Source organism: Perkinsus marinus (genome assembly GCF_000006405.1).
Source record: "Perkinsus marinus ATCC 50983 genomic scaffold scf_1104296976154, whole genome shotgun sequence".
In the NCBI taxonomy this organism is placed as follows: Eukaryota; Perkinsozoa; order Perkinsida; family Perkinsidae; genus Perkinsus; species Perkinsus marinus.
In genome coordinates this window covers 1-13,678 of record NW_003200491.1, presented here as the reverse complement: position 1 = coordinate 13,678, position 13,678 = coordinate 1, and the positions used below count along the sequence as shown (strand labels likewise).

At 46.7% G+C, this 13,678-nt stretch overlaps 3 protein-coding genes across 3 annotated transcripts; 1 reads left to right on the top strand and 2 right to left on the bottom strand.

The window, feature by feature from the left end:
* Positions 1-5,036: 5,036 nt before the first annotated feature.
* Pmar_PMAR009238 (hypothetical protein) lies at positions 5,037-10,587 on the top strand (the record flags this gene model as incomplete). Its single annotated transcript, XM_002764778.1, has 15 exons — positions 5,037-5,055; positions 5,105-5,242; positions 5,281-5,601; positions 5,656-5,948; positions 6,290-6,407; positions 6,648-6,715; positions 6,768-6,866; positions 6,927-7,021; positions 7,087-7,280; positions 7,380-7,474; positions 7,523-7,565; positions 7,608-7,697; positions 7,744-7,805; positions 7,988-8,067; positions 9,728-10,587. The coding sequence occupies 15 exons, from the start codon at positions 5,037-5,039 to the stop codon at positions 10,533-10,535; spliced, it is 2,523 nt and encodes an 840-aa protein (XP_002764824.1). The 3' UTR covers positions 10,536-10,587.
* A 1,831-nt stretch (positions 10,588-12,418) lies between these two features.
* Positions 12,419-12,598, bottom strand: Pmar_PMAR009237 (hypothetical protein; the record flags this gene model as incomplete). Its single annotated transcript, XM_002764777.1, has 1 exon — positions 12,419-12,598. The coding sequence occupies one exon, from the start codon at positions 12,596-12,598 to the stop codon at positions 12,419-12,421; it is 180 nt and encodes a 59-aa protein (XP_002764823.1).
* A 44-nt stretch (positions 12,599-12,642) lies between these two features.
* Positions 12,643-12,795, bottom strand: Pmar_PMAR009236 (hypothetical protein; the record flags this gene model as incomplete). Its single annotated transcript, XM_002764776.1, has 1 exon — positions 12,643-12,795. One exon carries the CDS (start codon positions 12,793-12,795, stop codon positions 12,643-12,645), a length of 153 nt encoding a protein of 50 aa, XP_002764822.1.
* Positions 12,796-13,678: the final 883 nt, after the last annotated feature.

Genomic DNA, 13,678 nt, shown 5'->3' with positions numbered 1-13,678 from the left:
ACTTGGAGGATTCGCTGATCGAATTTCGATCATCTACAAGATCTCAGCAGCGTAAGCGTTGATGCTTTGAATGAGGAACAGGTGGATGACTGGTGTCGACAGAGGCTCTCAGAAAACACACACGATGATGCGCCGTACTGTATGCTGCACGGAGTCGGTGGAACGGGAAAAATCTACACAAATTGTGTAGATTTTTTATTGTGTAACACAATACAGGCCCTGGTGAAAGCCCATATCGAAATGCACGGCCCCGAATGCTGTCCTACTATGGCCGTGACAGGCAAAACTGTTTGCTTACTGCCTCTGGGGCAGAATATTCACCGCGTTCTGAGCCTTCAAGTGCCACGGTCTGACTCTACGTTCACGTCTCTGGAAGGTCCTGTGTTGGCTGCACTACAGGCGAGGTTCGAGAGAGTTAGACTCGTAATTGTGGACGAGATCATCTCGTCGAGTTGCGCCTTGTGGGTTGTCGTTTCCTAGGGATGATCGACTCACATTTGCGACAGGCCAAACCACAAGGCGCTCATAGGGTTTTCGGGGGCTTGTTGTGGTACTCTCTCGTGATTGGGGTCAACTTCTCCCTATTCTAGATAACCCTCAATATTCCACGAGCTCGACAGCCGACAGTCGTGTCGTTAAACAGGAAAGACTTGCCTTCAGTGCTGTCCGCCAGACCGTTTTCCCAGAGCAGATTATCTGGAGAGTTGATGTCGCACTTTAACGATTTCTCTCCAGGCTGCGCGAGTTGCGCAGCAGTGCTGCGGCAGCGAGATGGTGAGCAACCTTACGACGGTCACCGATTGCTCCTTGCAAGGCAAATGCATCAGCTGAGAGCTGTTGAACAGAAAAATTTTGAAGATAGCATACTCCTCGCATCTAGCGGGAAAGAGCAGGAGAAGTCAATCGCGCATCGCTCCACAGTCTTGCTGGGAGACTCGTGGTTCTCAAAGTTTCACACTCGGGGAGATCGGTCCAAAAAGCAAGCGAAGAGCTGGCTCGTGGTCTCAGTGAAGCGCGGTGCACCGGTGATGCTCGTCAATAAACTGTCTGTCTCCGTGGGTTTCACTAATTGCGCCGCGGGGCAGATAGTTGGGCTCTTGAAGGGGGGCTGCCTGTGGAGATCTACCTATCGCTTTCGTCGACATGCCGGCTTACACAGGCCTGCCATTCAACGACGCTGACTCAACGGTCGTTCTCATATGCTCAGTGACGAGGTCCTGGAATGTTGGAACTTCCAACATTCCAGGACTTCTAGACTAGACTTCAACGTTCTAGAGTAAACTCTGCCTCCAACTAGGAGGGAATGGCGTCCCGTTAGTATTCAGAGTCGCGCACTCAATCAGAGATACGTGGTACCTCGTCAATAGTTGTAGAGCACGGTGGTCCCTGGTAGTATGCTTCGCAGGGAGCAGATCAATGGTAGGCGATATGACTTCTAGCACGTCAGAGCAGCAGAGTTTCTTAACGTATAAACCAGTAAACTTGTCCAGGGCGTCACCAAGAAGCTCCAGACTAGTCATTCGTGGAACGGATCCTTGGATTATGTCATTTCTCACAGTGTCACTGACACTGTGTCAGTGCTAGCCGTTGACCTCATTAGTTCCATTTCGATTTCCGAGACATCACCATCATGAACCGAGGCGCTGTCTAGATTGAAGTTTCCGAGCGAACGTACCGACACGTCATTATACTCCGACTCACCATCCGTCATAGGATGCCGCGGGGTCTTATATGGGGTTATACAAATTTTAGGAGTTCCTAGGGTTCCACGAGCGCTAGCGGAGCGGGAGGCCACTGTATCTGATGTATGATAGTCTTACGAGTCGAAACACTACGATCTTTACCCTTCCCTTTCCGGTCCAGAGTTACTGGTTTGTCGGGCATAGTTCCGCCCCAGCGACGCCTTTGGTGTTAGTCTTCTTCTTGCCGGGTGCTTCCGCCTGACCGTCCATTTCAACGAGGGGACAGGTCCCAGAAAGCGAGCCAGTGTCTCGTGGAGGAGGGTCATCAAGGAGTATAGTGGCCCACTATTAGTGGGCGTATGATCGTCTTCTTCGTAGCCGTCGGGTTACGAACAATGGTCGAATGACCGAACAAAACAAACGAGCTTAGGCCATCATGGCGTATGTTGAAGCCTTGGGCAAAGCAGGTACCCAACACCAAGGTGCTTCTAGCCGGCCTTTGGAAGGGTTTAACCCCCTCAGAAAGGAGACGTTGTAGCATGCACGCATTTACAGAAAGGCCTCCACGTACATGTGACGCATGCACGCATGTCATACGTGCGAGTTATTCTCTGTGCTTCTGTGCTCTAGCGCTTGTATGAGCTTCATACTATGAAGTATGTCACGTATTACTTATATTGAGCATCGAGCGCTCGGTAGCCATCTGGCTCGAGTTCGCAGTCTATTATCGGGATGCATCTATCGAGCTAATGTCGGGTCGCCTTGATGCGAGGGAACGATACGGACGTCAACAATATTCTCGTTACTATCTGTTCGATTCCAAGCTGAAATAGATATTGAAATGTCGTAGATCTTTGACCGGAACTTCTGGAGTCCTCGAGTGTGAGAACGGAATCGGGACGGGAGCTGATAGTGGATGAGCTATCAGTTAGTTTCATTTACCTGTCAGTGGGATTAAATTATTCATATAGTGTATTTGCATACGTCATGTGCTCCATCATTCCTCTCATCGCTCTGTTCATAGTCTCGGGCAGCGGGTTCAATATCACCGAACTGACTATGTAAGTTACTGAGCCATAAGACTGCATTGGTTGAATTTGTAGTAATTCTTTGATTAGGTCTTATGACGATAGCATCGACCAGGGGCAGACTATCGGTGAAAGGACCATTCGGGTTTCCTGTAGTGACTGCTGTGCGCTCATGTCAGATATGGACGGACTAGTAGGGAACTCAAATTTGCCATACTACGGTAGACCCACGGACTGCACTTATTCTAAAGGAGCAATTGTCGGGAACTGTGATTGCCCGAACCAACAGAGCCTCTTCGTTCTTTACGTAGGCTGATCATGTGATTGTGCGCATGAAGCCCCCCATGTAGAGCCCTAGCGGTAAAACTGCCTACGCGATCTGCGCTGAGGAATGCACACAAGCTTCGGAGTGTCCTCCGGCTCCTGCGAGTGCCAATGTCGATGTCAAGTGCGTTTTGGGTCGTTGCCTCCTCGACTGTTCAGGCTTGTTCGATGTAAGTTCAGCTCGCATTTCGTCGGATACGTCGCTTGTATCTTTCAGCACTGCACTGAAGAGTCATATTCTAAGTGTACCGGATACCGTATGGGAGAGGCCAGAGGCACCATGTGCCAATGGTATCTTTGATGGCTCACTATCGGACCCTCCATCACGGATTATCCATCATTACCTATCATTCGATTACTCAGGATACGTTGTGAATATCCTCTCTAACGCTGATTAAGATTCATGATGGGTATTCTCTCTATTCCATCAACCTATTCATTTGATTTCATGGTTAGGATTCCTAACTTAGGCATCAATATTCATGTGGACAGTTTGTGTTGGTCACACGGTGAAGCACTGTCAGACTGAGTGTCACTGGTGGATTAGCTTCATTCGGAATTCGCATTGCGACTGATTCATGCATCGTCTCTGTAATCAGATGGCCCCTTGAGGTGCTCCTTTTTCTGGGCCCAAGGTTCGGAGAAGTGACTTTCCCGAGTCCGAATTGAAGTTGAGAATCGAAGTTAATTTAAGAATGCAAGTTTCTTTCCGAGATCGAAAATTCACTTTTGACCCGGAGCCGATTAAAGTGCTAAGGCGTTCCGAGTTCCGAGTCCAAGTACTCGGTTACCGAGTTCCGAGCCTTGGAAACCCCACTCCGAGAGTCCACGGATTAAAGTGCGATACCTCGGAAAAGTCGATTTCCCGAGGGCTTTTTTCCGAGAACTCGGACCGAGTCACTTTCCCCGAATTAAAGTGCACAACGGCATTACGAGCTCGGTCTCGGAAAAAAACTCATAACTCGGAAATATTCGAGCTTAGATACATAGTAATATCGCGACCAGACTGAGCGCGTGATTCGAACACTTCTCTGCATTTATTAATTGATTTAACGTGATGCGTTGAAGAGAAGAATCGCGTGATCAACGAACACGTGATATCACCCCAACACAGTCGAGTTTGCGAGTGCCTCGAAAGATACTCACAGGCGCAAGCCTCTTTTCGGAGGGGCTACAATACGACATCATAGCCTTGCAAATTAATACTCCTGCCTTCACAAGCGCACATAACGAACTACCTGCGAAAAGTTAGTTCAAGCGGGATACAAAGCATTGAGTTGCGTTAACAACAAAATGTTTGTATCGGGAAGAAGACCGACAGAGGAGTGAGTTTGTCTTCGGCGAGGCTCTGGGTCAGTTTGCCCTCGATGACAATGGCCATGCCTGAGCCAATAATGATATTGGCAATAGCTTATTGCATGTTGCTTGTATGTGTTTGAGCTGTTTTGTGGCCGAGTTTCTGCTATCTTGGCGCACAGTTGCGTTTTTCCGAGCTCGGGTCCGGATTTCCGGGAGTCCAAAGACCCTGAAAACTTTTTGCAAGCGATAACCCGCTGTAAGTCGCCATGACCTAATTATCAGCCGTTATCTGCGCTCGCCCTAGTGATCGATATTATTAAGTGTATCCGTTGGCTGTGCCCATAGCTTACTATAGCTATGTTTATCCGTGACTGACTAAAAAATCACTTATAGATCTTTCATCCAAATGCCCGGTAGTAGTGTTGAGAATCAAGAGTTGGATAGTAGAGTTGGAAGTAGAACCTCTGTGTCTGCGACAGACACCAACCATGGTGCACCGCCCGTGTCCAAACTCTCTACCCACTCTGACCTTCTCTCCTCGCTCGTGCGTGAAGCCGCTTTGTCTTCTGTTGATGATGTGACATCACCTTCAGCTCTTTCTTCTGTACCGGAGCTGATGTTGCTTCCTCCTTCAAAGGTGGCAGCCGAGTTACTTGGGTTTTCAACGAATTCCCCTTCGCTTGGGGATCTTTTCTTCATCAATATGGACGGCAAGAAGATCGGTAGTAGCCCCCTCAGCTTTGCTAAAGCCTGAAATGTTTCCCCCCATAGGGACGCTTATTATGATGCTGTCCTTTGGCCTGCTACCCGCCCTGAGAAGGTTCGTCGTCGTTTTGATTATGACGTGTATGACCGTTGCCTTGGATTGGCTCTATCTCGATGCGTTGGTAGTTCGGCGCCTCTACAGGTGTATTGTCATGTTACCTTCTACTCTCGTACTCCTGCAGATGTTGGTAAGTCAGCTCTTCTGGATGAAGCTCTTACTTCCTCCAATGTGCTTAACCCTGATGCAGATATCTTGTGCTGGAGAAGCATCCAAAAGATTATGCAGCGCGATGATATTGCCCTGGCCAAGTCTGAAACCTCCTTGGAGGTTAAGGAACTTTACAAGAGATATGTTGCTGCAAGTCAACGAGTGCTGGCTAAGATTGAAAAATCTTTGGTAGCTGTAGAGAACGCCGAGCAACCACAACTACATCATCCCGTTTATCTTCTCCGCCAGTGGGTGAATTTGCCTCTGTCTATTGCTGATGGCCGTGAAAGCCTCAGTAAGTTGGTGGATAGAGAGAAGAAATGCTATTCTCGTTTATCTCTGCATTCAGATGGTATCACCATTCCTTGGAAGTTACGAAGATTACTTCTTGGTGCGATCTTGAGAGCGACTCCTCTCTTTGCCACCGATCATGACATTGCCTTCTCTAATCACGTGAAGCAGCTCGAGAAGAGCGAAGAAGGTTCGCCTGATTCCTTTCTGGCTGATATTGTTGCCCTTGCTCGGTCGTCTGGTTATCCCAATGTAGAAGCATTTCTGGGAATCTCTGTTCCTAGACCTGTACGTGACCTACAGTATGCCTCTGGCTCTTTTTTCCAGAGTCTCATAAACGAAATCGTCGAAGTACTAGTGGACTTCCCTTTAATAAACGTCGTCGTGGCTCAGGCTTGCTTTCATCATCATCACTACCACCTAAACGTCTTCCTCGTGATGGCTCTACTGTGAATGGTCAAACTCCCAAAACTACGACTCGATTAACTATCCCTAATGCTTCTTCACAGAAGAAGGATTCGCCTCGTCCGGTAAAGAAACCTGTCCGTTGCTATCGTTGTAACCAAACTGGCCATTATGCTTATCAATGCCCAACTAGAAATTCTGGTAAGCTTCCTACGTTGCTTCATTCGCGCTCGAATCGCGATGATTCGTCCGCTGAGGTTAATCTTGGTACTGCAGTTTCTTTGCAGATAAGTCACTCCCTGTTGACAACTCAAGTCGAGGTCGTGAGCGAGAAGCTTCAGGGAAGCGATGAGGACTCCATTGACTCTTGCCACGAGACCGTGAAGGCTGCCCTTGACACAATGAGTTCTATGAACATTGTTTCTGCTGCCTTAGTGCATCGATTAGGGTTATCAATGAGGGATGATTCAACACAACTCACTTCACTGGGTAGTTGTGATATTCCTGGGAAGGGAACGAGCCTTCGTATCTCTGTGAAAGGGAAAGGTGTTATCACTCTTTATTGCTTGGTGTTAGAGGAAGGGCGTCTTGAAAAGTCATGCCAATGCGAATTGTTGGTTGGATTCAGAGACTTGAAGCGTTTAGGTGTGTCTATCCTAGTACCCTTCCCTGCACCTATTGCCTCACCACACTCCCTTGAAGACCAGATTCAAGTAGCAAAGGATTATCTCCGCTCTGTCGTTGGTAAATGGTCTCCTTTAGCAGGTGCGCCAAATTACCGTGGCCGATTGCGGCCAGTTAAACCAACTGACTCCTTGGACACCAAGCAACAGTGTTGAATTTATGAGGTTGATTGGGATGAGTGTAAGGATGCGACTTCCTCTTCCCCCTCAGTCTTTGACTACTCTGTCGGTTTGATTGCAGATTTATCTCCTAGCAATCGTGACCAGTTTCGTCGTGAGATTGGGAACTTCTGTGATAAGAAGTGGTTGTTCTCCACTCTTCCACCTCATCACACAGTAATATATCCATCAGCCGTTACCTTTCCGGTTGTGCAAAACAGTCTAAAAATTACGCCTTGTAGGCCGTGTAGCGATCTTCGCTCGGTCAATCGGCTCTTGCCCAAGGCGAGTTACCCTGGACGGCCGATTGGAGATATCGTTGATATGGTGAGATGCCGCTATCGTACTAATTATGATTTCCTCTTCCTCGATTTGTCTAAGGCCTTTTTACGACTCCGTTTGAGTGGAGATAAGGTGCTCAAGATTAAATCTGATGGTAAGTGTTTCTATTCCGATCGCGTATTGTTTGGATATAAACACGGTCCCTCGAGTTTATCGGGACATGTGACTGTTTTGTTGAACGCGACGTTCTCAGCTATGACTGGCCGACGTATCGAGATGTCGTCTGTTAACGACTTTACTGATATCATCGAAGGACTCGTGATTGCTGTATACTACGACGATGTTCTGGTACTTGGGGAAAGAAAATTAGTACGACGGTTTAAGTCGATTATGCAGGCGATCGCTGTTCTCTGTGGAAGTGAGTTCCCTGAGGAAAAATGTGATAATTTGCGCAAGACTTCGACTCCTGTTCGCCACTTAGGTGTTGAGTGGCGTATTGACCGTGACAGTCAATTAGTGATTCAGTGCGTGAAGCCTGATCCTGTGATACTTGATGGACCTTTCGTCTCTCGTAGGCTTGCTTTTGCTCACGCGGGACGATACTATGACGTTCTTAGATGCCATGCTACTGTCCGCTTCATTGGAGATTATATTCGCCATATCTTTGGACAATCTCCTGGTGGGTCTCGCAGAACTTCTGCGGCAGAAGTGCTTGGGATAAGCGGTGGCGTCTTTCTTCTACTCAATTACAGTCGTATCAAGCTCTCCTTCGTCAGATGCAAGACTCATCTATTGGTAGGTGTACTCATGTTGCTATCCCTGCTGACCATGAGACTCTACTCCTACATTGTGATGCTTCAGCTGAGGGGTATGGCTATGTTTTACACTCAGTCGGTGAGTCATCTTTCTAGTCCTGGTCTGATCTCAGTGTTCCATCGAAGGTACTATTGCAATCCGTAGTTGGCTGTTTTACATTTCGCCCGTCTGAGCATCGGTGGCATATCAACCGTAAAGAAGCAGTGGTGTTGCTCCGTGGGTTGTCTGCCCTAGAACATTGGCTCTCACTTTTTCCTGCCCGTTCCTGTCAGATTAGGAAGGCCATCATCTTGTGTGACAATAAAAGTGCTGTCTCATGGGCCACTCAGCTGATCGTTGGGTCGAAGAGTTATGATAGGATTGCTCTTCAGCGGTTGGTCGATTCCATTTCGACTATTGTTAGTCATATACGTGAAGTATATGCTGTTGAGTTATCCTTTCAATACATTGAAGGGTCTAAAAACTCAGAAGCTGATCGCTTGTCTCGCCTGAGTTCTTCACTTCCAAAGATTCAAATTGGGGGGCGTGAAGTTTCACCTGTTACTTCTGAGAAACCTCCGTCCGACGCTGATCTCCCTGATCATGTGAACATGATGGTTGTGTCATCATGCGCTCAGGATGTGTTTACTGTTGGTCCTCATTTATGGTCAAGTCATCGATGCCTCCATCCGTCCGCCTTTTCTAAGCTGGAGTCTCAATCAACCTCCATTGTATCCCTGGCCGTTCGTGATGAGCCGACCACAAGCAAGAGTGCTTCCTTCGCGGATCTGACAGCTGTCGGTAATCTAACGGAATCTGATATTGTGCGTCATATAGCATCTGCCCTTGAATGTCATGACTATATAAAATCTATCCAAGTTGTTCATGATATATCTATTTACAATCTCTTGGTTGCTTTGAAGGTGATCTCGGATTCCTCTGTTAAGCCTGGTGCGCGTGCCCTCTGTGAAGGTCCCAGAAGCTCTTTCCGCTGGGATCCAGAGAAAAAGGTTCTATGCTATAGAGACTTCAAAGTTAGCCCTGATTGGTATATTTATTTATTCACCCCTAGAGCTCGTGCATGGGCTATATACCATTATCATTATGCACCATTGACTGGTGGTCATCGCTCCGCGGCGCGATGCCTTCAAGCGATTCAGTCTGATGGTTTTTACTATCCTGGTATTGGCAAGATCGTTCGACGTGCTGTAGATAGGTGTCGTACGTGTCAGTTGTCCAAATCTAGTGGTTTAAATCCTTCCCAACCCTTCTTATATCGTCGACGACGATTCGTCGTGGTTCTGCGCGTTTTGCAGAAATCCAACTGGACCTGGTCGGTCCCCTAAAGGAAAGTGATGGTGTGGATCCTGATCCCAATACATGTCCCTATATAGTGTTGATGGTTGATTGTGCAACCAACTTTGTACTTGGCTGTCCGGTGTCTTCAACTTCTACTAATTGTGTAATTATTACACTGTAATATATGCCCTATTACAATGGATTGCGGTATTCGGCAGACCACGTCAAGTGCAGCTAGATGCTCCTCCTTCCCATTCTTCTGAGGAGCTTCGCCGGTTTTTGGAAGTCGTGAACATCACCAGATCCCTTGGCATCACTCGTCGCCCAAAATGTCAAGGTCGCGTCGAGTATGTGGTCAAGGAGGTGAAGATTGCTTTGCGATGCAATTTTGTAGACCAAAGTGGTAGTCTTCCATGGTGGGTTGTAGTGCAAACATGTATCGCTATTCACAATAGCTCTCGGTCCGAGAGCTATCCGAGAGTCTCGGATGGCCCCACATGGCTTCAGCCCATCAGAGCTGGTGTTTGGAGTGGATAGACCCATCTTTGATGTGGACTCCTTCCCCGAGTCTTCAGAGGAGATCTCTAAACGTTGGGAAACTTTGCATCGCCAGATCGCTGATAACTTTTATATTTGTAGCGCTATTCAGAGCGATGCTTCTCATCTGGCTGAGATGCAAGACTTGGCCCGTAAAGTGCCGCTGAAAGTATATAAGATAGGCGATCAAGTTCGTGTTTCTAGAATGGAGGACGGCCACCGTGTGATTCGGGGCCCTTTCAGAGTCTCTTCTCTGCATGAGTCCAACCCCTATCTATATTGTCTTGATGGTTGGTCCCAAGGATGGGTATCTTTAGGTCAATTGTTGCCCTATCATTCTGATGCCGAGATGAAGGACTTCAATTACGCAGTCAAACCACATCAAGCTTATAGTGCTAGTACTTTTCGGCTACAGCTACCCAACGATGTTGGTATTCCTGCTGCTAACGTTTCCAAAGGTGACTTTGTTATTTATCCTATCGATGATGATACTTCCGGGTCGTCTGAACCTAACCGTATCCTGTACATCATGGAAGTTGTTAATCGTGACGGTGATTCTATTGATGCTCTTTCTCTTACTAAGGATAATAAGGGTCGTTACAAGCGTCCGTTGGTCCGTGATAGACCCCATTTTACGTGGACGTTTGATGTAAGTGCTATTGTTGGTGCTTTTCGTCCTACTAAAACTCGTCGCCTTCCTTCTAAAGTATCGTCATGGTTGACAGATCACGGCGCTGAGGCCATGTCTGGGGGGCGTGCAAGCGATAACCCGCTGTAAGTCGCCATGACCTAATTATCAGCCGTTATCTGCGCTCGCCCTAGTGATCGATATTATTAAGTGTATCCGTTGGCTGTGCCCATAGCTTACTATAGCTATGTTTATCCGTGACTGACTAAAAAATCACTTATAGATCTTTCATCCAAATGCCCGGTAGTAGTGTTGAGAATCAAGAGTTGGATAGTAGAGTTGGAAGTAGAACCTCTGTGTCTGCGACAGACACCAACCATTTTCGAACTTGGAACTCGGAAATCAGAGCACTTTAATCGAAAATCGGAAAATCGCTTTCCTCGGAACCGAGTAACACGGATTCCGAGCTCGGAAAAAAGCTCGGAATTTCGAACGCACTTTAATTCGTAGTTTTTATCCGAGCTCGGAAAAGCCGCTTTTCCGAGAACTCGGACTCGGAAATCAGAGCACTTTAATCGGCTCCCGGAGTCCCAATTTCGTTTCCTTTGCAGCCTTCGGCCTTCCGATCGGAAAGACACGATATGAAAACTTGAAAGTCTCGAGTTCTGAGTTGGGGAAGCTTTCAAAATATTTCTACTATTTAAAGACATTCTAAGTTCAAAGTTCGAACTCGAAGTTAGTGTTCGAAAGAGCATGTATTATCATACAACCAATCAGTGAGAGAACATATATACAACCAGAATGGAAAAGGATTGCCATCTCAGTGACTCACTGATATTCACCCTGCAAACTACCTGACAGTCAGGAGCTGGGGTTTTTGGAACTGTGCGGATGTGGATCGAATGCGAAGGACAACAAGGAAGCAGACAATGCCCTGTTGTCGCCATCATTAGACTCTTCTCTGTCGCTGTCAGAGTATGGTAAGATACAACACGAGTCGATCCCGATGGCATGCAAGACATGTCAAGTTACCTGCCTTACTATGATCGTTCCATGAAATCTTCCCGAATTCCCTCAATGTGCTTTCTCCAGTTTGCCGATGTATGCTTTTGGATCGATTTCTCCACGAATATACGCGAATTCCAGACCAGCATACATAGACTGTCTACTAGACAGTGTCTAGGCTTGACACAGTGTATTCTGTTCCACAGCCTTAGGCTGTGATAGTATCGATCAATTGTGTTCTGTCCCTAAGCCCTCTTCCACTAACCGCTTAAGATTGGCCAATATTAAGGTAAGAGACCTAAACTAAAAAACTTGAATAATTTTAAGTACGTTTCACTGCTCCCTCATTAAATCGAGTAAGTTAGACCTTAAAAATTAAAGATCTTAAGATCTTGAGTGATCTTAAGTGAGAACTAAGCAAGTTCTTAAAAAATACTGAAATCTGATATTTCCCGATTTTTGGTCAACTTTACGTACAATTTCTAATTTAAAAGTTTTAAAGTTGAACCAAAGCCAAATTTGAAACTAGTCGAAAAAATCGAACTTCATTCTCCGAGAATGGTACTCACAGAGATTAAGGCATGCCAGCGGAGCGTAGGGGTTGATAGGTCAATTTTTTAGGAGAGGTTGAAACGAAGTGGGCGCGATTGCAACGGGGGAAGAAGAACATATTGTAGCGTCTTGGGGTTCAAGTATGGTTCTTCTTAGTGACAACTCAGGATCATTTGAGAGTTCGGAGTCTGTCATTAAGAAATGAGGGTGATAATATCTGATACCGATGCCATATGAATCAGAAAGTTCGACCGAAAGAATAATGGGCAATTCGTGAGGCTTCCAAAGCACAAGCAATCGGCAATGGAGCACGCACACTTATAGCCTATAAGTGTCAATCATTGTACACGGGCGACGATGACCTAAACAGTCGCACACACGCGAGAGCAGCCTCAGCGCAGAGACCTCCCCAAGAGCGGAACGGTGTAGACGCCCCCAAAGTCTCGGGTGCTGGAGAGCTGGAAGAAGAGAAAAGATTACGCCTCGAGGTATTCTGCCTCAACCACAGCATCGCGTGAGGTGTCCTTGAGCATGTTTGTCGGAGTCAGGTTGATACGCATGAGTACCGAAGACACCGTACGCAGCAGGGGACTGTCCCGCCGAGCATCTTCCGGAGTGCCACCAGTGTAAGTAGAACCGTCATGAGATAACCACATTGGGGAAAATTTATTGCCTTCATGCAAGTCGTAAATCTGGACCATTAGTCAGCCATCATGGCTGAGCCATGAGCCACACTATCGTCATTGTCAGTTTCAGCCATGACCTTATCGACATCTGCATCACACGATAGCTCGGCAAGAATAATTTGACCAGGTTTCATCGAAGTGAAGGGGATCGAGGTCTCAACGGCCATAGTTGGATGGTTAAACTGAATAGAAACCGTCACTGTTTCCACAAAGGCATGTCTGGATTCCAGATGATAAGCAGAAACCCTGACAGAGTGACCAGGTGGGCTGCCTAGTGGGTGTAACCCAGGGTTGGCATAAAGGTTGTGCTATTTTTCCATCCGGAAATTTCCGGAAGGAAATTTGCAAGAAAAATAAATGATGGAAAAATAGGGAAAAATAACACCATCTCTCGCCTTTTCTTTCCGCTGGAATCCATCAACTCTCGAGCGATGTATGCCCGGGCAAAGCGAGTAAATCTCCGACTATTATGCAGAGTACATCTAAGATGTAACATCTTCGGGAACACCTCTTGACAAAAGGCTTTTGTGCATATGCCCGACAAATCTTGATCCACGAGCCACTCGTGGCAAGGGTATGAGAATCACATTGTATGCCACATTTTCTCTCATAATGAGAGAAAATGTGGCTCACAATGTTCTCGACTTTGACTCATGACATAAATGCCATGATTTAATGGGTTGAGTTATAGTGAATCGTAATCGATTTTGTCTCGTAGAATACATAGAGCCTAGTACTTCATGAAGTCTCAACGATTTCGTCGCGGCAAACGACACTTTGAAGACACGGAGGAATGCTCCAGGGTAGAAGAGTACCACAGGCGGACAGTGAATCACTGTCAGTGATATTCGAGAGAGTACTAATTCCGAACGTGAAGCCTTCGCAGCGTAGCTAAACACTATCTGAGAAAGCTTCGTTGGCAGAAATATATCGGAATTTGCGTTGGATTGCATCAGATCGAGTGGAAATAATTTTCTCGAAAGTGCGCTATTTTTCCATTATTTTTCCTATTTTCCAGCGGAAAATTGCCAGAAAGAAATATAATCTATT